The sequence below is a fragment of the Mobula birostris genome, chromosome 11, assembly GCF_030028105.1.
Source record: "Mobula birostris isolate sMobBir1 chromosome 11, sMobBir1.hap1, whole genome shotgun sequence".
Taxonomy (NCBI): Eukaryota; Metazoa; Chordata; class Chondrichthyes; order Myliobatiformes; family Myliobatidae; genus Mobula; species Mobula birostris.
This window is the reverse complement of record NC_092380.1, coordinates 108,327,677-108,351,939: the sequence shown is the minus strand read 5'-3', so window position 1 is coordinate 108,351,939 and position 24,263 is coordinate 108,327,677. Positions and strand designations below refer to the sequence as shown.

Genomic DNA, 24,263 nt, shown 5'->3' with positions numbered 1-24,263 from the left:
CTAATGGTAGGTAGAGTTTATAGAAAGTAGGAAGATTGACTGCCAGCAAAAGGCCATTTGTAATAGCACAACTTAAATTTTACAGTGACATGGGCAATTTCCAGAGCAGAGGCAGCACTTGGGCAGAGATCAAAGTACATGTTCCCCTGGGTGTGCCGGTTTCCTCCAAAAATCTAAAGACATACTGGGTGATATGTTAACTTAAATTGTCCCATGACTAGGCTCAAAATAAAGCGGGGTTGCTGGGGTGGAGTGGCTGGAAGGACTGGAAGGGCCTACTCTGCACTGTATCTCTAAATAAATGATAGTACTGGTTAAGGAATTAATTTTGGTAATAACCACACTAAGGCTGTGAATATGTATTCTAAAGTCTCAGTAAGGATTGTGTGGTTTAAACAAAATACTACAATTCAGATGAACTCATAAGCCAGACACCTTTTTAACAATATAATTCAGATTTGCTAACTAATTTGCCCTCTCCCCTTCAGATCTAAAACTTGAAAGTTATCACCCGTTCTTATCTGTTGACCCTGAACTGAATCACTCCATCCTTAACCATGCTTTCAAGCCTGAGGCCCTGAGTTCTGGCATCCCAAAACCTCTGTACCTCCACAGCTCTTCTCTCTTCCTTCAAACTGCTTTTAAAACCTCCTCCATCAACCAAGCCTTTGAACATATTATTTAAACTCCTCCAGCTTGGAACATTTTATTACATTTAAGACATTGAAGTAGTACAGGGGCTATTACTGTTTTAAGAAATGATACATATATTAATGTACTACATGAATGATTATTATGAATATTTTCTTTTTAAGCTGACCAAAGCTACTCCTACAGTTGCCGATGTGGTGGTGAATATATCCTTCCTGTAGAAGAGGCAGAAGAAAACTTGTTTCTCATCTGTTGCAATACCTGTTCCCTTAGCATCGAGATCTTGAACAGAAGTTGAAATCTTTCAATTATGCTTTTGTTTTTAATTGTTTATTTGGAAGAGAATTAGGTCACATTGTTTTCAGTAGCCACACAGAAGGATGGGAACTAGCAATGCAAATTGTGGGTAAATGAACTACTCAGCTGCCTAGTCCAATCACGTTTTAAATGGTTCATTCAGTCAAATCAAAAACAGATTGCAAGATTCAATACAATGGCAGCTTAGTAGAGCCAAATTGGTCAATATGTAGTTCCATGGGACTTGCCCTGCCAAACAGAATTATTGGAGCAGCCATTTATGTTAAGTGTTTTTAATTTATGGAGAACAAACAAATGTCCACATGAACTCATCTCGCAAAGGAGGATCAGAAAGAGTTGAAAAGGGCTTGAGGCTCCTGTAGGCACGAGTATTTCTGCCTGCATCATCCACTCCTCTTCTCATTAATTCCAAGGTCAAGACCAGAATGCTGAAATTGTGTTTAACTATATATTTTGATATTAATTAAAGTTTGAGTGATTTTTATTTGTTTGTCTTATTCCTTTCAAAATTTTACATTTTATTAATATAGGTTTGAGCAGCATGCTTTCCAAAAAGAAAATCTCAAATTGAATGAAAACTCACAGTAGAGCTTCCTGGTTGGAAAGTTTTTGGATGTTCGAGCCAGGTCCTAATTGCCATTGAACAGGTGGATTAAAACAATCACAAGTTTTGTTTCAGCATTATTCGTAAATTATTAAAATGAAGATTGGATCGATTTGGTTTCAATGTGATGTGTTCATGAGGTGACACTCATCGCTGCCTTTCCCCTCACTGTGTTTCTTTGTTTTCTCTTGTGACCACCTGGAGTATGACATTGTTGTTGGTCTCAGTCTAAATCTAGCTCACAGTGTGTCAGTCTAAAGTTCCTTTGGCATCAATTGATTACCCTCATCCACATGATTAGAGTAAAATTCACTGCAACTGTGTGATTCTATCTGACAATTGGTTTAAAAGGAGGAACTAAGAAAATACAAATGTTTAAATATTTTATTGAAAAGCAACAAGGTTTGGCAAAATACCAATACAAAGTATGGTAGTTTCTAACTAGTATAAACAAAAGAACCATCCAAAGCCATGTCTACCTCTTGTCTACCAGACTAATCCATGCGCAATCCTACATCAGTTTGATGCTATCATAGCACTTCTTTCGAATATTTGTACATCAGCTTCCAACTGAGCAGTATTGCATGAATGATTTGCAGCATTCCACTACAAATTCTTTAACAACTGAGTATATTGCTGTTTCTAGTTGGAACTTCATCCATAACATTTTCAGGAATCTTATCATGAGAGCTAATCCAGCATTTGTTCTGCAAGATTGCTTCAGCTGGCAGCAGCACTGTCAAAGGAGGCAATTGTACCAGGAAATGAAGTGAAGTCAGGGCCAGAGCTAATTCATAGGAGTCCACTAATTTAGGAATGGATTAAAGTAGCCCACTTGACTCAGCTATTTTCTGTATATGATCTCTTCTACTACAGTTCGGCTTTGAAAATTGAATGTTCCACTTACAAGATAACATTATGTTGCTGAATTGTGGCATTTTTAGTACACCACTTCTAATATAGCAGCAGCATCTCTGGAAAGATGAAGGGTCTTCAATCTAAAGGATCAACAGTTTCCCTTTCCACTGATCCTACCTGACCTGAGTTTTTTTCCAGCATTTTCTGCTATTTCAGATTTCCAACATCTCCAGATGTTATTTAATTTTCATTTTGTAGCATATTTAGTAGTTTATAAATAAATCAATTGAATTTTAAAAAATCATATATATGTTGCCAGGCGTAAAAATGAAAAAAAAAGAACCAAACTGATGAAAAGGTTTCAGAAGTGTGAGGGAATACTCTACTATAGCAAGGAATGTACACTGGAAGCAAGAAACATTTAAGGCATTTTACACAATCAATCATCACACTATATGTAATGGTCTATATCAATCTAGACTATTCCTAAGAGCCATGTTTTTCAGAACGCTGCTGTCTTAAAAACCAGGAGCACTTTTAATGTGTCCATAAAGTTCAGATATCACTGAGCCAGAAGCCCACAAGCCTGGACTAATTATACAAAGAACATAAACTCAAATTGCTCCTCTGCTGTGAATTTGAGCCCAGTTTAAAAAACGAATTCAGGAAATAAACTTAACAGGATGCCTGTTCATGAAGACCTCGAAATTTAATTTTTAAAAATCCAGTTCCTTAGAGCCATTTTTGCTTGCCTTGTACTGATCTGACATGAATCAGGCTTGACATCAGTAGAACTAATTCTTCAACTGCACTTTTCAAAGGGTAAATAACTTACTGCACACCTGTTATTTTCACCGTTGCCCTTGAAACATTGGGGAGAGATGAGACATACAAAAACTTCCAGGTACCAACATTGAACACTTGAGCTCTGTCCTGAAGTTATTAATGAAATGTGAAAATCCATGATTTAAAAAAAAAATGCTTTTAAGGTTTTTGTTCTGGTTTTGACAGTCAACAAAAGACAGCATAAATGTAATCTCATCTGCAAGACCCTACCTGTCCTTTGATGAATTAATTTCACTTTTGAACATTAAATGTATTTGGAACTGTATACAATAGATCACATCAACATGTTACATGTGTGGTGGTTCATGAAAGAAATCGGAAAACAAGGTAAATTATACAAACAGTAAACTTTCTACCATCTATCCTAACTGTCTATACTTAGGGCATCATAATTGCTCCAACAAACAAAACCTCGCTACAGCAGTAATTAATGTTGTTCACCATTCTCACTTCTGTTCACTGTTCCACTAGATTTGAGAACCTTGCTGTGTCTGAGACTTCATTTTTCTTCCAATTCTTATTTCTCCTCTTCTGTAAACTAACATTGTAAGCATTTCAAAGAATAGCACCTTGTTTAGAAAAATAACTTTTATTCATCCACAAACCACTTGTGAAGTCAATGCAAAACATCTCGGGTTGAGTTGCATTTAAAATAGAAATGCATGACTTGGAACTAGTCTGTTGCAGTATGCTTCCTTTATCGGTTGGAAGATTGATTGGGACTTTTTCGCAGGAAACCAAACTCATGTGGAGGCCAAATCTAGAAAAGACAATCTATATTAGTATAATGACACAGTGTATATTATTATTCATCAGTTTAGTATTGCTCCTTCACGATTACCTACACTCAGTATGCTACTTTGTTTGTTACACCTATACACTTGCTCAGTAATCGGCCAATCATGTGGCAGCAACTCAATGCATGAGAGCACGCAGATACGGTCAATAGGTTCAGTTGCTGTTCAGACCAAACATCATAATAGGGAAGAAATGTGATCTAAGTGACTTTGACTGGACTGATGGTTGGTACCACATGGAGTGGTTTGAGTATCTCCAGAAACTGCTGATCTCCTGGGATTTTTATGCACAACAGTCTCTAGAGTTTACAGAGAATGGTGCAAAAAACTAAAAACATTCAATGAGCAAAGTTTGGTGGGCAATAACGCCTTCTTAATGGGACAGGTCAGAGGGGAATGCCCAGACTGGTTCAAGCTGCCAGGAAGGTGACAGTAACTCAAATAACTACACATTACAACAGAGGTGTGCAGAAGAGCATCTCCGAATGCACATTGAACCTTAAAGCAACAGAAGACCCCACGGGGTTCCATTAAAGTGTCCACAGAGTGGGACAAAACGACAAAGTTATACAACTTGGAAAATAAGCCCTTCAGCCCAAACTGTAAATGCTGATCAAGATGTGTGTCCAAGCTAGTTCTAAATGCTTGCATCTGGCTCAAAACACTCTTAACCTTTCTATTCACATACCTATCCAAATCTCTTTTAAACATTATCACTGCAGCTGGCTTTATAGCTTCCTCTGGTAGCTTGTTTCACTCTGCAAACAAAAAAAAAAATACCCCTCAGGTTTTTAGATCTATTCCCTCTCACCTTAAGTTTATGTCCTCTAGTTTTAGACTATTCTAGCCTGGGAAACAGACTGTGACCATGCAGCTTATCTACAACTCTCATGATTTCATCTACCTTTATCAGGTATATACCTTCAGCCTCCTACGCTTCAAGGAAATACGAACATTATGATTATACAAACTACTTAAGTCAAGCAATACACCTTCCAAGAGTTATTTTTTTACCTTTAAACACACTCGTCCCTTAATCAATGCATAAGGAATTGGTCCATAGTTCCTGGAGTCAGTGGAATTCTGCAAATTGTCACCTTCTAACCAAACGTGACCTCTTGGCACCTAAAGGAAATATATAAAATACTTTTGGAGGGTTTAAGATGCTCAAATTTAGTGAGAAACAAACATCCTGCAATAAAATATAAGTCCTGCACACTTTTAATTAATATTACAACACCTTTAACAATAAATTGATTGTAAAGCTGTGTGGTGTAAGGTGTATTCTCAAGCAGAGACAGTTGCAGCATGTCCAAATTAACTGCACACATTAGTGATGACTGGACCAGTACCCCAACCTGTAAAATAATAGCCTCTCTTGCTGATAAAACAGGTCTATCTGATGAATCTGTTGTTAAGTGTATCAGGGAGGTTAATCTGAACACCATTTAATTCTCAGCGAGCTTCTGCCCTGTTTTAAATGAGCGTATAACCTTTCAGGTTAGTCCGAATGAAGGTGTTTCATTTGCAGGCCATTCAGTTATGAAATATCGACTAACTTGTTATCAGTCATTACTCTTCTACATCTAGAGAAGGTTTAGCACTGAAGTGTTTTGTTCATAAAATGCTGAAGTGTCTTAAAATATGACAAGGGGCAAAATGTGTAGGCGAGAGCATGTTGGTCTACTGATGTGACTTGATTTCCAGTGCTTCAGTAATAACATATACTCTTTGTTGCTTTTGTTTAATCAGGTTTAACTTGTGAAAGACAAATCAGGTCAAGTCTAGTAAAGACAGAAAAAGCTGAAAATTTTCAGGTCAGGCAGCATCTATGAAAGAAATACAGTTAATATTTAAGGTCAATAACAATCAGCCCTCTTCTGTAATCATAGATCACACAATTAGAAAAGTTTCACTTTTAATATTGTGTGATTTGTTTTGTTTTGCCAACTATTGTCACTGTTATGCTCAGACCATCTGAAACGCCCTAATTAAATTTTAAAATATATCGTGGAATTGACTGGGTAGATAGGGAAGCCTTTTCTACTGTTTGAGGAGTCTAACAACTGGGCTGTAGCCAATAATAAGAGACACTTATTCACTCTCAAAGACTCTAAACTCGGTGGTGGTGGTGGTGGCATCCATTAGTCTCGCGAGACCATGGATCCGCACCTGGAAAGTCTTGTTTCAGTCTGTGTTAGAGCAGCGTCTGTTGTGGCTGTAGAGTCCTACACGGGAGTGACAGTCTCGGCTCCAGCGAGTGCACTTGAAGGAACTGTCCCCCAGTGTTGTCTTGGTGCTGTTTTTCTGACGAGTGCGCTTTTCTTCAGCAGCCAGCCTCAGCTTCTCTTCTCTTTTTAGACCTCTGTGTAGTTTCAGCCTCCAGTGAGAGCGATCGCTTGCGATGTCCTCCCACCACTCGACGTTCATTTTCAGTGACTTCATGTCTCTCTTGCAAACGTCTTTGAAACAAAGATGGGGCCCGCCCTTGTGCTCTCTTGCCGGAGGCCGGAGGCCAGTTCCCCATACAGCAGGTCTTTTGAGATCCTCCCGTCTGAGATGCGGTGTACGTGGCCCAGCCAGCGGAGACGGCATTGTTGGAGCAGGGTGAAGAGGCTGGGTATCTGGGCGCGGGCCAGGACCTCATTGTTGGTGACTCCGTCAGTCCACGTGATGTCCAGGATGCGTCTCAGGCTGCGAAGGTGGAGGGCGTTGAGACGCCGCTCTTGTCTGGAGTAGAGGCTCCAGGTCTCACTGCCATAAATCAATGTGCTGAGGATGCAGGTCCTGTAGACTGCAACTTTGGTGTGCGTCGTCAGCTTTCTGTTCTCCCAGACTCTTTGTTAGCCTGGCGAATGTTGAGGCTGCTCGTCCTATCCGTTTGTTGATCTCAGGGTCTAGGGAGAAGCTGTCCGTGATGGTGGAGCCAACGTATGTAAACTCATGAACTACCTCCAGCTCGTAGTTGTTGATGGTAATGGCAGGGAGGTGCTCAATGCCTTGACCCAACACGTTGGTCTTCTTCAGGCTGATGGTCAAGCTGAAGTCCTGGCAGGCTCTTGAGAAGCTGTCCATGAGGCATTGCAGTTGCTCTTCAGAGTGTGTTGCCAATGCTGTATCGTCTGCAAACAACATGTCCCTGATGAGTACTTCACGAACCTTGGTTTTTGCCCTCAGCCGGGACAGTCTGAACAACCTCCCGTCCGATCTGGTGTGGAGGGAGACACCATCAGTTGATGTTCCAAAGGCGTACTTCAGCATGACTGTGAAGAAGATGCCAAACAGGGTGGGGGCAAGCACACAGCCCTGCTTCACACCGCTGCAGATGTTGAAGGCCTCTGAAGAAGAGCCGTTGAACTGAACGACGCCCTTCATGTCTGTGTGGAATGACTGAACTATCCTGAGGAGCCTCGGGGGACAACCATAAACCATAGAAACTACAGCACAGAAACAGGCCTTTTGGCCCTTCTTCGCTGTGCCGAACCATTTTCTGCCTAGTCCCACTGACCTGCACACGAACCATATCCCTCCATACACCTCCCATCCATGTATCTGTCCAATTTATTTTTAGATGTTAAAAAAGAACCCGCATTTACCACCTCATCTGACAGCTCATTCCATACTCCCACCACTCTCTGTGTGAAGAAGCTCCCCCAATGTTCCCTTTAAACTTTTCCCCCCTCACCCTTAACCCATGTCCTCTGGTTTTTTTCTCCCCTTGCCTCAGTGGAAAAAGCCTGCTTGCATTCACTCTATCTATACCCGTCATAATTTTATATACTTATATCAAATCTCCCCTCATTCTTCTACACTCCAGGGAATAAAGTCCCAACCTATTCAACCTTTCTCTGTAACTGAGTTTCTCAAGTCCCAGCACATCCTTGTAAACCTTCTCTGCACTCTTTCAACCTTATTTATATCCTTCCTGTAATTTGGTGACCAAAACTGAACACAATACTCCAGATTCGGCCTCACCAATGCCTTATACAACCTCATCATAACATTCCAGCTCTTATACTCAATACTTTGATTAAAAAGGCCAATGTACCAAAAGCTCTCATTACGACCCTATCTACCTGTGACGCCACTTTTAGGGAATTTTGTATCTGTATTCCCAGATCCCTCTGTTCCACTGCACTCCTCAGTGCCTTACCATTAACTCTGTATGTTCTACCTTGGTTTGTCCTTCCAACGTGCAATACCTCACAGTTGTCAGTATTAAACTCCATCTGCCATTTTTCAGCCCATTTTTCCAGCTGGTCAAAGTCCCTCCGCAGGCTCTGAAAACCTTCCTCACTGTCTACTACACCTCCAATCTTTGTATCATCAGCAAATTTGCTGATCCAATTTACCACATTATCATCCAGGTCATTGATATAGATGACAAATAACAATGGACCCAGCACTGATCCCTGTGGCGCACCACTAGTCACAGGATTTCACAGGAAATCACAACCTATTTATTTATTTTTGTATTACTTGCATGATTTGTCTTTCTTTGCACATTGACCTTTGTTAGTTATAATTTTTCATAAGTTCCATTGCACTTCTTTACTTTCCTGTAAATACCTGCAAGAAAACGAATGTCACAGTGGTATCTGGTGATATTATCTTTGATAATAAATTTACTTTGAACATCAGAATCAATGATAGGAAACAAATCTACGTACAATGTGGTAGAAGTTTGGATCAATTTGTAAGTGATAGAAGTTACAGTCATAGAACACTACAGCACAGGAACAGGCCCTTTGGCCCATCTAGTCTGTGCCAAACTATTAATCTGCCTAGTCCCATCAACGTGCATCTCCATAGCCCTCTATACCCTTCCCATCCATGTACCTATCCAAGTGTTGCAATCAAACCTACATCTACCACTTCTGCTGGCAGCTCATTCCACACTCTCACCACCCTCTGAGTGAAGAAGTTCTGCCTCATGTCCCATTTAAATATATCACCTTTCACCCTTAACCCATGACCTCTAGTTCGAGTCTCATTCAACTTCAGTGGAAAAGCCTGATTGCATTTATCCATTTATACCCCTCATTATTTTGTATATCTCTATCAAATCTCCGTCTATCTTCTATATTCTAGGGAATAAAGTCCTCACCTTTTCTACCTTTCAAGATAACCCAGGTCCTCAAGTCCTAGCAACATCCTTCTAAATTTTGTCTGCACTCTTGCAATCTTATTGGTATCTTTCCAGAGGGTATGTGACAAGAACTGGATGCAATACTCCAAATCTCTAAATTAGGCATCACCAATATCTTACACTATTTCAAATTAACATTCTAACTCCTGTACTCAATATTTTGATCTATAAAGGTAAATGTGCCAAAAGCTCTCTTTCTGACCTTATCTAACTGTGATGCCACTTTCAAAGAATTATGAATCTATTTCCAGATCCCTCTGTTCTACCACACTCTTCAGTGCCCTACCATTCACTGTAGGGCAACAACTGCAACACCTCACATTTGTCTGCATTAAATTCCATCTTCCATTTTTCAGCCCATTGTTCCAACTGGTCCAGTTCCTGCTGCAAGCTTTGATATCTTTTCCCACTGTCCACTATGCCCCCACTGTTATCTACAAATATGCTGATCCCATTTACTACATTATCACCCAGATGACAAACAACAATGGACCCAGCACCAATCCCGATGGCACTCCACGAGTCAGAGGCCCCCAGTCAGAGAGGCAACAATCTACCACTATTCTGGCTTCTCCCACGAAGCCAACATCTAGTCTAATTTACCACCTCATCCTGAAAACCATGACCTTAATTAATTTTAAATTTAACACTATTTTTAAAACTAGAAGTATTAAAAGGCATGTATCTCACTGAGACAACAGACAGGTTTACCGCTGTTCCTATGTTTCCCTTATTTGGAACACAGGCGTGCCAAAAGCATCACCAGAGATAAAAAAAAATAGAAAAGTAATTCCTATCCCTTGGACAGAGACTTTGTAATTTTTATCTCTGCAGAGCAACTTAGAGGCAATCAATTAACTCAATCCATAGCTATGCCCAACACTTTTTTCATGTGGTGAGTTCCGCTTTACCACCCATCCGAGATATTTATCAGGAGAGCTGCGTACGCACAGCCCCTAGCATTGTCAAGGATTCCTCCCAACCATCACACAATCTCTTTTACCCTCTACCATCAGACAGGAGGTACTGTGACATTAGGCCAAGAACTGTTATCATGGAAAATAGCTTCTTCCCCCAGGCTGTAAGACTACTGAACTCCCTTGCCACCACCCAGGTCTCATCATGTATGAAGTGCCTGTGTCGTTTTACTGTTTATTTTTTAACTCGTCGTAAATGCACCTTATGCTACATGTCAATCTTCTGGAATATATTTTATTATTTGTTAACTTATTTGAGGTAATATTTATGTGTTATGTGTGAATTATATGAACTGTGTTGTACATCTTGTTTTCTTTGGCGGTATACATAAATACAGCTGAATGACAATAAACTTGAATGTGAACTTTTATATTCAGAAAATGTAATAAAATCAGCAGCCAAATAAATGTGATTGCTTTCTGCTGATAAAATTCTCCACTGAGAGCCTGGAATGAGATATTACATCCAGGAAGCATAAATCCGAACGCAGAGAATATCTATTAGTATTAGTTATTTGAGATATAGCCAAATTATTAGGAACGAAAATCTTTACACTTGACTCTTGAGGTACCATGACAATCACAGTATGAAGCTTACACACCTGCACTTTGCAAAGTTCAGTAATTATTGAAAAAGAAATAGCTTATATTTATCATGCAATATATCCTATAAATATCATATTTGAAAAATAAGTGATCAAGTTACAATGATTTAAAAATCAAGATTAATTGTAAATTTAGTAGACAACACAGTGGAGAATTTTCACAAAAGTTTATGGACGTTCTTAAATCTAAGCTAAAATCCAGCCAATTAGTAAAGAAGTATTGAGAAAAATAACTAAACTTGTTTAATCTTAACATGTTTAAATCAAAAGGGAAAATGTAGTGAGCTTGAAATTACAGTCAAATTGCGACAGGGAATTTTAACAGTAATTAAATGAAAATATCATGCCTCGGGTGATGCAGTGCTTTGACAGGCTGTGTCCTGGCCTGTGTGAACTGATTTCTCAGTTATAGACAATCCCATTTTCACCTGTGATGGCTGTTTGAGATACCAAACAAAAGTTAACCCACAACATTTTTGCTTGGCAGTTGATTCAAAGTATTGCTCCAGGTCGCATGAGTGTCTCGTCAGCCAAAGAACTGCCTGTCAAAGCAAGAACTTTGGCAAGAGGGAATATGAAACGGATCACAGAAGAAAATATCTTTTGAGTTTCTAAACCTACACTGAGATCTACTGTAAAAAGGATATGATTGGGTAAACACAAGAGATTCTGCAGATGCTGGAAGAACTGAACAGGTCAGGCAGCAGCTACAAAAAAGAATAAACAATCAATGTTTCAGCTGAGACCCTTCATTGGAACTTGGCGGAGGATCTTGTCCCAAAACATCGACTCTATTCCACTCCATTGATGCTCCCTGACCTGACCTGCTGAGTTTCTCCAGCATTTTAAGCATGATTGTGAACATTTAAATACATTTTCTAAAAGCTCATGATGTCTTTTCAGAAATTTATTAAGAGCCACGTGAGAAGAACAAATAGCAACTTCAAAAGTTCCTGTAAAAGTACACCACTATTATTGCCAAAAATACCATTCAACTTTTTAATGTTTTAAGAATGGAAAAGACAATATTTGAAAAGCATGTTAAAAATAGGTCTCAATGAGACATTTTATAATCAGAACTCAACTTTTGTTTGAGAACCATGGACTGAATAAGACAAAAGAGTGAACCATAAGACCATAAGACATAGGAACAGAGTCTGCACCACCATTCAGTCATGGACTGATCTAATTCTTCCAATCATCCTCACTCCCCTGCCTTCTCCCATACCCTTTGATGCCCTGGCTAATCAAGAACCTATCTATCTCTGCCTTAAATACACCCAATGACTTGGCCTCCACAGCCGCTCGTGGCAACAAATTCCACAGATTTACCACCCCCTGACTAAAGTAATTTCTCCGCATCTCTGTTCTAAATGGACGTCCTTTAATCCTGAAGTCGTGCCCTCCTGTCCTAGACTCCTCTACCATGGAAATAAACTTTACCATATCTAATCTGTTCAGGCCCTTTAACATTCAGAATGTTTCTATGAGATCCCCCTCATTCTCCTGAACTCCAGAGAATACAGCCTAAGATCTGCCAGATGTTCCTCATACGGTAATCCTTTCTTTCCTGGAATCATTCTTGTGAATCTTCTCGAAACCCTCTCCAGTGTCATTATTCTAAAATAATGAGCCCAAAACCACACACAATACTCCAAGTGTGGTCTCATGAGTGCCTTATAGAAAGCCTCAACATCACATCCCTTCTCTTATATTCTATACCTCCAGAAATGAAGGCCAACATTGCATTCACCTTCTTCACCACCAACTCAACCTGGAGGTTAACCTTTAGGGTATCCTGCACAAGGACTCCCAAGACCCTTTGCATCTCTGCAGTTTGAATTCTCTCCCCATCTAAATAATAGTCTGCCCGTTTATTTCTTCCACCAAAGTGCATGACCATACACTTTCCAACATTATATTTCATTTGCCACTTCTTTGCCCATTCCCCTAAACTATCTAAGTCTATCTGCAGAATCTCTGTTTCCTCAATACTACCCTCTCCTCCACCTATCTTTGTATCATCGGCAAATTTAGCCACAAATCCATTAATCCCATAGCCCAAATCATTGACTACATTGTAAAAAGCAGCGGTCCCAACACCGACCCTTGTGGAACTCCACTGGTAACTGGCAGCCAGTCAGAATAGCATCCCTTTATTCCCACTCTCTGTTTTCTGCCGATCAGCCAATGCTCCACGCATGGTAGTAACTTCCGTGTAATTCCATGGGCTCTCATCTTGCTAAGAAGCAGCCTCATGTGCGGCACCTTGTCAAAGGCCTTCTGAAAATCCAAGTACACCACATCTATTGCATCTCCTTTGGTCTACCCTGCTTGTAATTTCCTTAAAAAAATTGCAGAAGGTTAGTCAGGCAGGATTTTCCTTTCAGGAAAACATGCTGGCTTTGGCCTATCTTGTCATTTGCCTCCAGGTACTCCGTATTCTCATCCTTAACAGTCGATTTCAACAACTTTTCAACTACTGATGTCAGGCTAACAGGTCTATAGTTTCCTTTCTGCTGCCTCCCACCCTTCTTAAATAGCAGAGTAACATTTGCAATTTTCCACTCATCTGGTACAATGCCAGAATCTATAGATTCTTGAAAGATCATTATTAATGCCTCTGCAATCTCTCCAGCTACTTCCTTCAGAACATGAGGGTGCATTCCATCAGGTCCAGGAGATTTATCCACCTTCAGACCATTCAGCTTCCTAAGCACCTTCTCAGTCCTAATTTTCACTGCACATAGCACTTTAGTTTTCCCGAAGAATATGTAAAGATTATGATGGATTTTATACCAATAATTTTCAGTTCACAACCTAACAAACTGAATCAAGAGTCTTATTAACAGTCTGGTAAATAGTATGGCAATACAACAGCTACTTTATACAGGCCTGGTAGTCCAGAGACCCAAATACAAATCCCACTGTAGAAGATGTAAAATTAATTTCAATTGATAATAAGATTAAGATAATGGAGCAGAATTAGCCCACTGAGCCCACCAACTCTGCTCTCCCATTCAATCGTGGGTGGGCATTTTTCACATCCCCATTCTCACACTTTCTGCCAATAACCCTTAACCCTCATACATAGAAACATAGAAAATAGGTGCAGGAGTAGGCCACTCGGCCCTTTGAGCCTGCACCACCATTTATTATCATGGCTGATCATCCAACTCAGAACCCCGCCCCAGCCTTCCCTCCATACCCCCTGACCCCCGTAGCCACAAGGGCCATATCTAACTCCCTCTTAAATATAGCCAATGAACTGGCCTCAACTGTTTCCTGCGGCAGAGAATTCCACAGATTCACCACTCTCTGTGTGAAGAAGTTTTTCCTAATCTCGGTCCTAAAAGGCTTCCCCTCTATCCTCAAACTGTGGCCCCTCGTTCTGGACTTCCCCAACATCGGGAACAATCTTCCTGCATCTAGCCTGTCCAATCCCTTTAGGATCTTATACGTTTCAATCAGATCCCCCCTCAATCTTCTAAATTCCAACGAGTACAAGCCCAGTTCATCCAGTCTTTCTTCATATGAAAGTCCTGCCATCCCAGGAATCAATCTGGTGAACCTTCTTTGTACTCCCTCTATGGCAAGGATGTCTTTCCTCAGATTAGGGGACCAAAATTGCACACAATACTTCAGGTGTGGTCTCACCAAGGCCTTGTACAACTGCAGTAGTACCTCCCTGCTCCTGTACTCGAATCCTCTCGCTATAACTGCCAGCATACCATTCGCCTTTTTCACCACCTGCTGTACCTGCATGCCCACTTTCAATGACTGGTGTATAATGACACCCAGGTCTCGTTGCACCTCCCCTTTTCCTAATCGGCCACCATTCAGATAATAATCTGTTTTCCTATTTTTGCCACCAAAATGGATAACTTCACATTTATCCACATTAAATTGCATCTGCCATGAATTTGCCCACTCACCCAACCTATCCAAGTCACCCTGCATCCTCTTAGCATCCTCCTCACAGCTAACACTGCCACCCAGCTTCGTGTCATCCGCAAACTTGGAGATGCTGCATTTAATTCCCTCATCCAAGTCATTAATATATATTGTAAACAACTGGGGTCCCAGCACTGAGCCTTGCGGTACCCCACTAGTCACCGCCTGCCATTCTGAAAAGGTCCCGTTTATTCCCACTCTTTGCTTCCTGTCTGCTAACCAATTCTCCACCCACACCAATACCTTACCCCCAATACCGTGTGCTTTAAGTTTGCACACTAATGTCCTGTGTGGGACCTTGTCAAAAGCCTTTTGAAAATCCAAACATACCACATCCACTGGTTCTCCCCTATCCACTCTACTAGTTACATCCTCAAGAAATTCTATGAGATTCGTCAGACATGATTTTCCTTTCACAAATCCATGCTGACTTTGTCCGATCATTTCACTGCTTTCCAAATGTGCTGTTATCACATCCTTGATAACTGACTCCAGCAGTTTCCCCACCACTGACATTAGGCTAACCGGTCTATAATTCCCCGGTTTCTCTCTCCCTCCTTTTTTAAAAAGTGGAGTTACATTAGCCACCCTCCAATCCTCAGGAACTAGTCCAGAATCTACAGAGTTTTGAAAAATTATCACTAATGCATCCACTATTTCTTGGGCTACTTCCTTAAGCACTCTAGGATGCAGACCATCTGGCCCTGGGGATTTATCTGCCTTCAATCCCTTCAATTTACCTAACACCACTTCCCTACTAACATGTATTTCGCTCAGTTCCTCCATCTCACTGGACCCTCTGTCCCCTACTATTTCTGGAAGATTATTTATGTCCTCCTTAGTGAAGACAGAACCAAAGTAATTATTCAATTGGTCTGCCATGTCCTTGCTCCCCATAATCAATTCACCTGTTTCTGTCTGCAGGGGACCTACATTTGTCTTTACCAGTCTTTTCCTTTTTACATATCTATAAAAGCTTTTACAGTCTGTTTTTATGTTCCCTGCCAGTTTTCTCTCATAATTTTTTTTCCCCTTCCTAATTAAGCCCTTTGTCCTCCTCTGCTGAACTCTGAATTTCTCCCAGTCCTCAGGTGAGCCACTTTCTCTGGCTAATTTGTATGCTTCTTCTTTGGAATTGATACTATCCCTAATTTCTCTTGTCAGCCGCGGGTGCACTACCTTCCTTGATTTATTCTTTTGCCAAACTGGGATGAACAATTGTTGTAGTTCATCCATGCAACCTTTAAATGCTTGCCATTGCATATCCACCGTCAATCCTTTAAGTGTCATTTGCCAGTCTATCTTAGCTAATTCACGTCTCATACCTTCAAAGTTACCCCTTTTTAAGTTCAGAACCTATGTTTCTGAATTAACTATGTCACTCTCCATCTTAATGAAGAATTCCACCATATTATGGTCACTCTTACCCAAGGGGCCTCTCACGACAAGATTGCTAATTAACCCTTCCTCATTGCTCAAAACCCAGTCCAGAATATCCTGCTCTCTAGTTGGTTCCTCGACATGTTGGTTCAAAAAACCATCCCGCATACATTCCAAGAAATCCTCTTCCTCAGTACCTTTACCAATTTGGTTCACCCAATCTAAATGTAGATTGAAGTCACCCATTATAACTGCTGTTCCTTTATTGCACACATTTCTAATTTCCTGTTTAATACCATCTCCGACCTCACTACTACTGTTAGGTGGCCTGTACACAACTCCCACCAGCGTCTTCTGCCCCTTAGTGTTACGCAGCTCTACCCATATCGATTCCACATCTTCCCGGCTTATGTCCTTCCTTTCTATTGCGTTAATCTCTTCTTTAACCAGCAACGCCACCCCACCTCCCCTTCCTTCATGTCTATCCCTCCTGAATATTGAATCTCGGATGGTTAAGAAGGCATACTTGTCTTTATTAATTGAGGCACTGAGTTCAAAAGTCAGGAAAACAGAGAACAGAGAACAGAACAGGACAGAACAGGACAGCATAGGAACAAGCCCTTTGGCCCGCAGTGTTGTGCCAGACCAATGAAATTAGTAATCAAATGACCAACTAAACGAGTCACTTCTGGCTACACAATGTCCACACCCTTCATTACTAAGACATTCACATGCCCCCCTCACCTCAATTACATGCCCTATAGAATCAGACATTTCAACTCTCGGAAAGAGATACTGTCTGTCTACACTATCTATGCCTCTCATAATCTTATAAACCTCTTCAGATCTACCTTCAGCTTCCACCAGTTCAGAGAGAAAAAAAAAACTAGTTTGTCTCACCTCTCATTATAGCACATGTCCTCTAACCCAGGCAACATTCTGGTAATTCTCTCCTGCACCCTTTCAGAAGACTCGACATTGTTCCTATAATGGGCCTTCCAGAACTGTGTAGTAATACTCCAGATGCGGCCTACCTAGTTTTATAACATAACTTCCTGACTTTTGAAGTCAGTGCCTCAATTAATAAAGACAAGTATGCCTTCTTAACCATCCGATCAACCTGTGCAGCTACTTTCAATCAAGATACTATAAATTTCTGCCTTAAATACAGTTAATGACTTGACCTCCACAGCTCAGTGTGGATTGGGGATGATGAAAAGTGGAGCCAAGCAGGGAAAGGTGGGCCACTTCTTCAAGTCTTTCGGCGATCGTGGGAGGGCGACGGGAGCAGGCAATGTGATGGCTGGAAGCTCCTAGTCAAGAACTGGCACAAAAGCGGTGAACACTCGATTCAGTCGCTCAACTTTTGGACAGAAGCAGGAAGGTTGTTCGGCAGCAGTATTCACATCTGAGCAGCCCTACTTAGGATCCACTCTGCTCACCCTGAACTGGGAAGGGGCTAGAAAAGGTGCCCTAAAAATAGTCTGCTTCACCCCATCCTGTCTGGAAACCCGTGTCCAGAGGGATCACCATCATGCGGTCGAAAAACATCGAGAACTGAAACTATGAAATTTGGAACCTGGAATATACGAACTCTGATGGATAACCCAAACTCAGACCAACCAGAGGAGAACTGCCTTTGTTGCCCGGGAAATCCAAAAATTCAACTTTGACATTGTTGCTCTGAGTGAGACCTGCTGAGCTGGAGAAAGGCAACTAAAGGAAGAGCAAGGTCAATACACCTTTTTCTGGAAGGGACTTGATCCTGAAGATGGAGCGGTCATGTTGTTCGGATGAAAGACGAACGCCTGCCAAAACAAATCTTCCACTCCCAGCTTAAAGAAGGCAAACGTAAAAGAGGCGGACAACAAAAGAGATTCAAAGACGTCCTAAAAGCCAACATGAAGAAACGTAACATCAACATCAACAATTAAGAAACCAATGCCAAGGACCGGAAACTCTGGCAAGCCATCATCCAAGAAGGAACAGCAACTTTCGAAGCCAACAGATGTGCAGAATTAGAAGAAAAGAGAAGAAAATGGAAAGAGAGGCAGCAACAACCAAAGCCCGATCTGCCATCTGGAACTACCTGTCCTGAATGCAGAAGAACTTTCAAAGCCAAGATTGGACTCATAAGCCACTTGAGAGCCTATAAGTAGATCAACAGAATGAAGACCATCATAGAAACATAGAAACATAGAAAATAGGTGCAGGAGTAGGCCATTCGGCCCTTCGAGCCTGCACCGCCATTTATTACGATCATGGCTGATCATCCAACTCAGAACCCTGCACCAGCCTTCCCTCCATACCCCCTGACCCCCGTAGCCACAAGGGCCATATCTAACTCCCTCTTAAATATAGCCAATGAACTGGCCTCAACTGTTTCCTGTGGCAGAGAATTCCACAGATTCACCACTCTCTGTGTGAAGAAGTTTTTCCTAATCTTGGTCCTAAAAGGCTTCCCCTCTATCCTCAAACTGTGACCCCTCGTTCTGGACTTCCCCAACATCGGGAACAATCTTCCTACGTCTAGCCTGTCCAATCCCTTTAGGATCTTATACGTTTCAATCAGATCCCCCCTCAATCTTCTAAATTCCAACGAGTACAAGCCCAGTTCATCCATTCTTTCTTCATATGAAAGTCCTGCCATCCCAGGAATCAATCTGGTGAACCTTCTCTGTACTCCCTCTATGGCAAGGATGTCTTTTCTCAGATTAGGGGACCAAAACTGCACACAATACTCCAGGTGCGGTCTCACCAAGGCCTTGTACAACTGCAGTAGTACCTCCCTGCTCCTGTACTCAAATCCTCTCGCTATAAATGCCAGCATACCATTCGCCTTTTTCACCGCCTGCTGTACCTGCATGCCCACTTTCAATGACTGGTGTATAATGACACCCAGGTCTCGTTGCACCTCCCCTTTTCCTAATCGGCCACCATTCAGATAATAATCTGTTTTCCTATTTTTGCCACCAAAGTGGATAACTTCACATTTATCCACATTAAATTGCATCTGCCATGAATTTGCCCACTCACCCAACCTATCCAAGTCACCCTGCATCCTCTTAGCATCCTCCTCACAGCTAACACTGCCACCCAGCTTCGTGTCATCCGCAAACTTGGAGATGCTGCATTTAATTCCCTCATCCAAGTCATTAATATATATTGTAAACAACTGGGGTCCCAGCACTGAGCCTTGCGGTACCCCACTAGTCACCGCCTGCCATTCTGAAAAGGTCCCGTTTATTCCCACTCTTTGCTTCCTGTCTGCTAACCAACTCTCCACTCACACCAATACCTTACCCCCAGTATCGTGTGCTTTAAGTTTGCACACTAATCTCCTGTGTGGGACCTTGTCAAAAGCCTTCTGAAAATCCAAATATACCACATCCACTGGTTCTCCCCTATCCACTCTACTAGTTACATCCTCAAAAAATTCTATGAGATTCGTCAGACATGATTTTCCTTTCACAAATCCATGCTGACTTTGTCCGATCATTTCACCACTTTCCAAATGTGCTGTTATCACATCCTTGATAACTGACTCCAGCAGTTTCCCCACCACCGACGTTAGGCTAACCGGTCTATAATTCCCCGGTTTCTCTCTCCCTCCTTTTTTAAAAAGTGGAGTTACATTAGCCACCCTCCAATCCTCAGGAACTAGTCCAGAATCTACAGAGTTTTGAAAAATTATCACTAATGCATCCACTATTTCTTGGGCTACTTCCTTAAGCACCCTGGGATGCAGACCATCTGGCCCTGGGGATTTATCTGCCTTCAATCCCTTCAATTTACCTAACACCACTTCCCTACTAACATGTATTTCGCTCAGTTCCTCCATCTCACTGGACCCTCTGTCCCCTACTATTTCTGGAAGATTATTTATGTCCTCCTTAGTGAAGACAGAACCAAAGTAATTATTCAATTGGTCTGCCATGTCCTTGCTCCCCATAATCAACTCACCTGTTTCTGCCTGCAGGGGACCTACATTTGTCTTTACCAGTCTTTTCCTTTTTACATACCTATAAAAGCTTTTACAGTCCGTTTTTATGTTGCCTGCCAGTTTTCTCTCATAATCTTTTTTCCCCTTCCTAATTAAGCCCTTTGTCCTCCTCTGCTGAACTCTGAATTTCTCCCAGTCCTCAGGTGAGCCACTTTCTCTGGCTAATTTGTATGCTGCTTCTTTGGAATTGATACTATCCCTAATTTCTCTTGTCAGCCACGGGTGCACTACCTTCCTTGATTTATTCTTTTGCCAAACTGGGATGAACATTTGTTGCAGTTCATCCATGCAACCTTTAAATGCTTGCCATTGCATATCCACCGTCAATCCTTTAAGTGTCATTTGCCAGTCTATCTTAGCTAATTCACGTCTCATACCTTCAAAGTTACCCCTCTTTAAGTTCAGAACCTTTGTTTCTGAATTAACTATGTCACTCTCCATCTTAATGAAGAATTCCACCATATTATGGTCACTCTTACCCAAGGGGCCTCTCACGACAAGATTGCTAATTAACCCTTCCTCATTGCTCAAAACCCAGTCCAGAATAGCCTGCTCTCTAGTTGGTTCCTCGACATGTTGGTTCAAAAAACCATCCCGCATACATTCCAAGAAATCCTCTTCCTCAGCACCTTTACCAATTTGGTTCACCCAATCTACATGTAGATTGAAGTCACCCATTATAACTGCTGTTCCTTTATTGCACACATTTCTAATTTCCTGTTTAATACCATCTCCGACCTCACTACTACTGTTAGGTGGCCTGTACACAACTCCCACCAGCGTCTTCTGCCCCTTAGTGTTACGCAGCTCTACCCATATTTATTCCACATCTTCCCGGCTTATGTCCTTCCTTTCTATCGTGTTAATCTCTTCTTTAACCAGCAACGCCACCCTACCTCCCCTTCCTTCATGTCTATCCCTCCTGAATATTGAATATCCCTGAACGTTGAGCTCCCATCCTTGGTCACCCTGGAGCCATGTCTCTGTGATCCCAACTATATCATAATCATTAATAACAATCTGCACTTCAATTCATCCACCTTATTACGAATGCTCCTTGCATTGACACACAAAGCCTTCAGGCGCTCTTTTACAACTCTCTTAGCCCTTATATAATTATGCTGAAAAGTGGCCCTTTTTAATCATCCTCGACCTCGAGGGATAGCCACAACGATGCAGGGAAGATAGCTTTTTCTGCATCACATTCCCTCTCTATCATGTTAATTGCATACTGAAACAGAAGGAAAAAGACTATTTGACTCAGGCATAACTGCAAACAGAGCTTGTACTTTTAAAGTACAGCTGAAAGAACAAGGAAAGAATTGGTCTGGAGACCAAGTCATTGTATATATTTAAAGTGGATGGTGATAGGTTCTTGATTAGAAAGGGCATCAAAGGTTACAGAGGAAAAGGCAGGAAAACAGGGCTGAGAGGGAAAATAAATCAGCCATGATGGAATGGCGGAGCAGACTCGATGGGCTGAATGGCCTAATTCTGCTCCTATGTCTTATGGTCTAATTCACATCTCCCAAACTAAATGCCTGAAAATTAGCACTTAAAAAATAAAAAAAAATACATCTGTCAGAGAACTGTAACACAATATTATTGCATTTTAAAAAGAGCCGCCACATTTCACTAGCGTTGCCACCGTTTCTGGTGCCGGCAGAGAATCACGCTGTGATAGCTGCAGACCAGATTTTATTGATAATTTGCGCCTGTGAAAGTGGGAAGGCTGAGCCTCATTCGGCAGTCAATGTGCACTCACAGCCTTCTGATGTGTTTGCCGCAAAGCTAACCGTGCACATGACAAGTTTTGCAGTCTGAACAGGAATAAAATAATTTGAATATTTCCAATTAATATATCAGAGGCAAATTGATTTTCTTGAGAAAAGGATCAGCGAGTTTGGACACCTTAGTCTGTAGAAGTAATTAGAAAAAAAAATCAAGTGTGTCCAAAAGACTGAGAATCAATATTTGCATCACTGCTCAGTATTGCAGCACACAAGAGTGATGTTAGTTAATGCTGTAAACTGTGACTAAACAAAAACAGCAGGGATGCAATTCTGAACTGCATGCCACAGAGTTCTATATTGGCACAGTTGGACGCTTCCAGTAGCAAAATGCATGGGCACTTATCCCATTTAACACTCCAACCATTTTGTATTCCTTTAGAATACTTTCAAACAGTACATGTTTGAATCGACAATTTAAGGGTCCTGTTAAATTAATCAGGCAGCAAAGAAAGAGGCCAACAGCTCCACAATATTTTCACTCCAAGTGAGCTCCTTGCCCTTGGCTGTGCCTTCCCAACCACCACTACTTTGTCATTTCCTGTCAAGAATTACCTATGTACAGACACTCCTGTGCCTAGCGTCACTTTAAGGACATACCATCAATCTTCATATATAAGCTATTTTATGTATTTATATTTATTGTGTTTTTATTATTGTGATCTTTGTCTTATTGTTTTTTTTTGTATGGCATCAGATCTGGAGTAACAATTATTTTATTCGCCTTTACACTTCTGTACTGGAAGTGACATTAAACAATCTTGAATCTTGAACTAAGAAATGCAGCACTGTCAAAGGTGTCATGTTTCATAGAACGTAGAACTGTCGACACAGGAACAGGCCCTTAAGCCTACGAGGTCCGAAATAATCTAAATCTTTACAGCTTGTATGTGATCTATATCCCTCCATTCCTGCACATTCATCTGTCTAACTAGCAGCTTCTTAAATGCCACTATTCTATCTGCTTCCTCCACTACCCCTAGAAGCCATTTCCAGACACCCACCACTCACTGTATATTAAAAACAATCCCTGCACATCTTCTTTAAATTTGCCCCCTCTCATCTTAAATACCCTCTAGTATTTAACATTATCTGCACTGGGGAAAGAATTTGAACCCATCCCTGCCTCTCAGAATTTTACAAACTTCTATCAGGCCACCCATCAGCCTCCAACACTCCAGTGTGAAAACAAGTTTGTCCAAACTTCCTCCAGCTCACATCCTCTAATCCCTGCACCCTGTCAAAAGCCTCCCTTCCACCCCGTAACGGGGTGAGCAGGTCTGCACAAACTATTCCAAACCTGGCTTAACCGAAGTTTTATAGAGTTGCAACATGATAGACTTAGATGTTGATCTTCAGATTAGGCCTTAAAACCACAAGACCTAGGAGCAAAATAAGGCCATTCGGTTCATTGAGTCTGCTCTGCCATTCGATCACGGCTGATTTATTTTTCCTCTCAAACCCATTTTCCTGCCTTCTCCCCGTAACCCTTGATGTCCTTACTAATCAAGAATCCATCAACCTCTGCATCCATAGCCATCTGTGGCAATGAATTCTACAGATTCACCACTCTCTGCCTCAAAAAAATTCCTCATCTACATTTCTCAAGAGAGGTCAGGCACCTTAAGAAGGATGTATCCATGAGGTATGGTTCATCTAATCTCCTGGACGAATACAATAAAACTATTTCAAAGAAGCTTCATCCTGGGCAGTATTCATTCCTCAACAAACATCTGTAAATCAGATTATCTGGGCATTACTGTTAAAGGCAGTTTATGATGTATAAATTGCTGTACTTCCTATAACAGTGACTACACCAAAAAGCTTTGTCCTTGAATGCAAAGATATTGGATATCTTGATAAGAATGTGTCAGTTATTATATGCCTTTATTTTTTCCAACACGTTATTCCAACATTTCTTATCAACATGTTGTACTACTAGGGTGGGTCACAATTGGTGCAGCCAACAGCACTGCTGCTTACAGTTCCAGGGACATTAGTCTGATTCTGACCTTGAGTGTTATGTGAAGTTAAGAACATAGAACATAGCAGCACAATACAGGCCCTTCGGCCCATAATGCTATGCCAACCTTTTAACCTATTCAGAGATCAATTTAACACAGGATTCCCAACCTGGGATCCACGAACCCCTTGGTTAATGGTAAGAGTCTAAGGCATAGGAAAAATTGGGAACCCCTGTTCTAATCGTTCCCTCCTACAAAGCCCTCCACATTTCTATCATCCATGTGCCTATCTAAGAGTCTTTTAAATGCCCCTAATGTACCTTTCTCTACGACCTCCTTGTCAAGGCATTCCCCGAATCCACTACCT

General features: G+C 41.3%; 2 protein-coding genes across 5 annotated transcripts in view; one reads left to right on the top strand and one right to left on the bottom strand.

The window, feature by feature from the left end:
* The window catches only part of dnajc24 (DnaJ (Hsp40) homolog, subfamily C, member 24), a 52,242-nt gene extending 50,787 nt beyond the window's left edge, over positions 1 to 1,455 (top strand). For both annotated transcript variants that reach the window (XM_072272822.1, XM_072272823.1), the window contains exon 5: positions 816 to 1,455. In XM_072272822.1, coding sequence (XP_072128923.1) covers positions 816 to 949 — 134 coding nt within the window. In that variant the 3' untranslated portion in view covers positions 950 to 1,455. The remainder of the gene's footprint in view (positions 1 to 815) is intronic.
* A 291-nt stretch (positions 1,456 to 1,746) lies between these two features.
* Positions 1,747 to 24,263, bottom strand: part of immp1l (inner mitochondrial membrane peptidase subunit 1) — a 130,627-nt gene continuing 108,110 nt past the window's right edge. For 2 of the 3 annotated variants that reach the window (XM_072272820.1, XM_072272819.1), the window contains 2 exons: positions 5,089 to 5,199; positions 1,747 to 4,037 (listed from right to left, as the gene is read on the bottom strand). In XM_072272820.1, coding sequence (XP_072128921.1) covers positions 3,975 to 4,037; positions 5,089 to 5,199 — 174 coding nt within the window. In that variant the 3' untranslated portion in view covers positions 1,747 to 3,974. The remainder of the gene's footprint in view (positions 4,038 to 5,088; positions 5,200 to 24,263) is intronic. The other variant, XM_072272821.1, reaches the window with a different exon arrangement.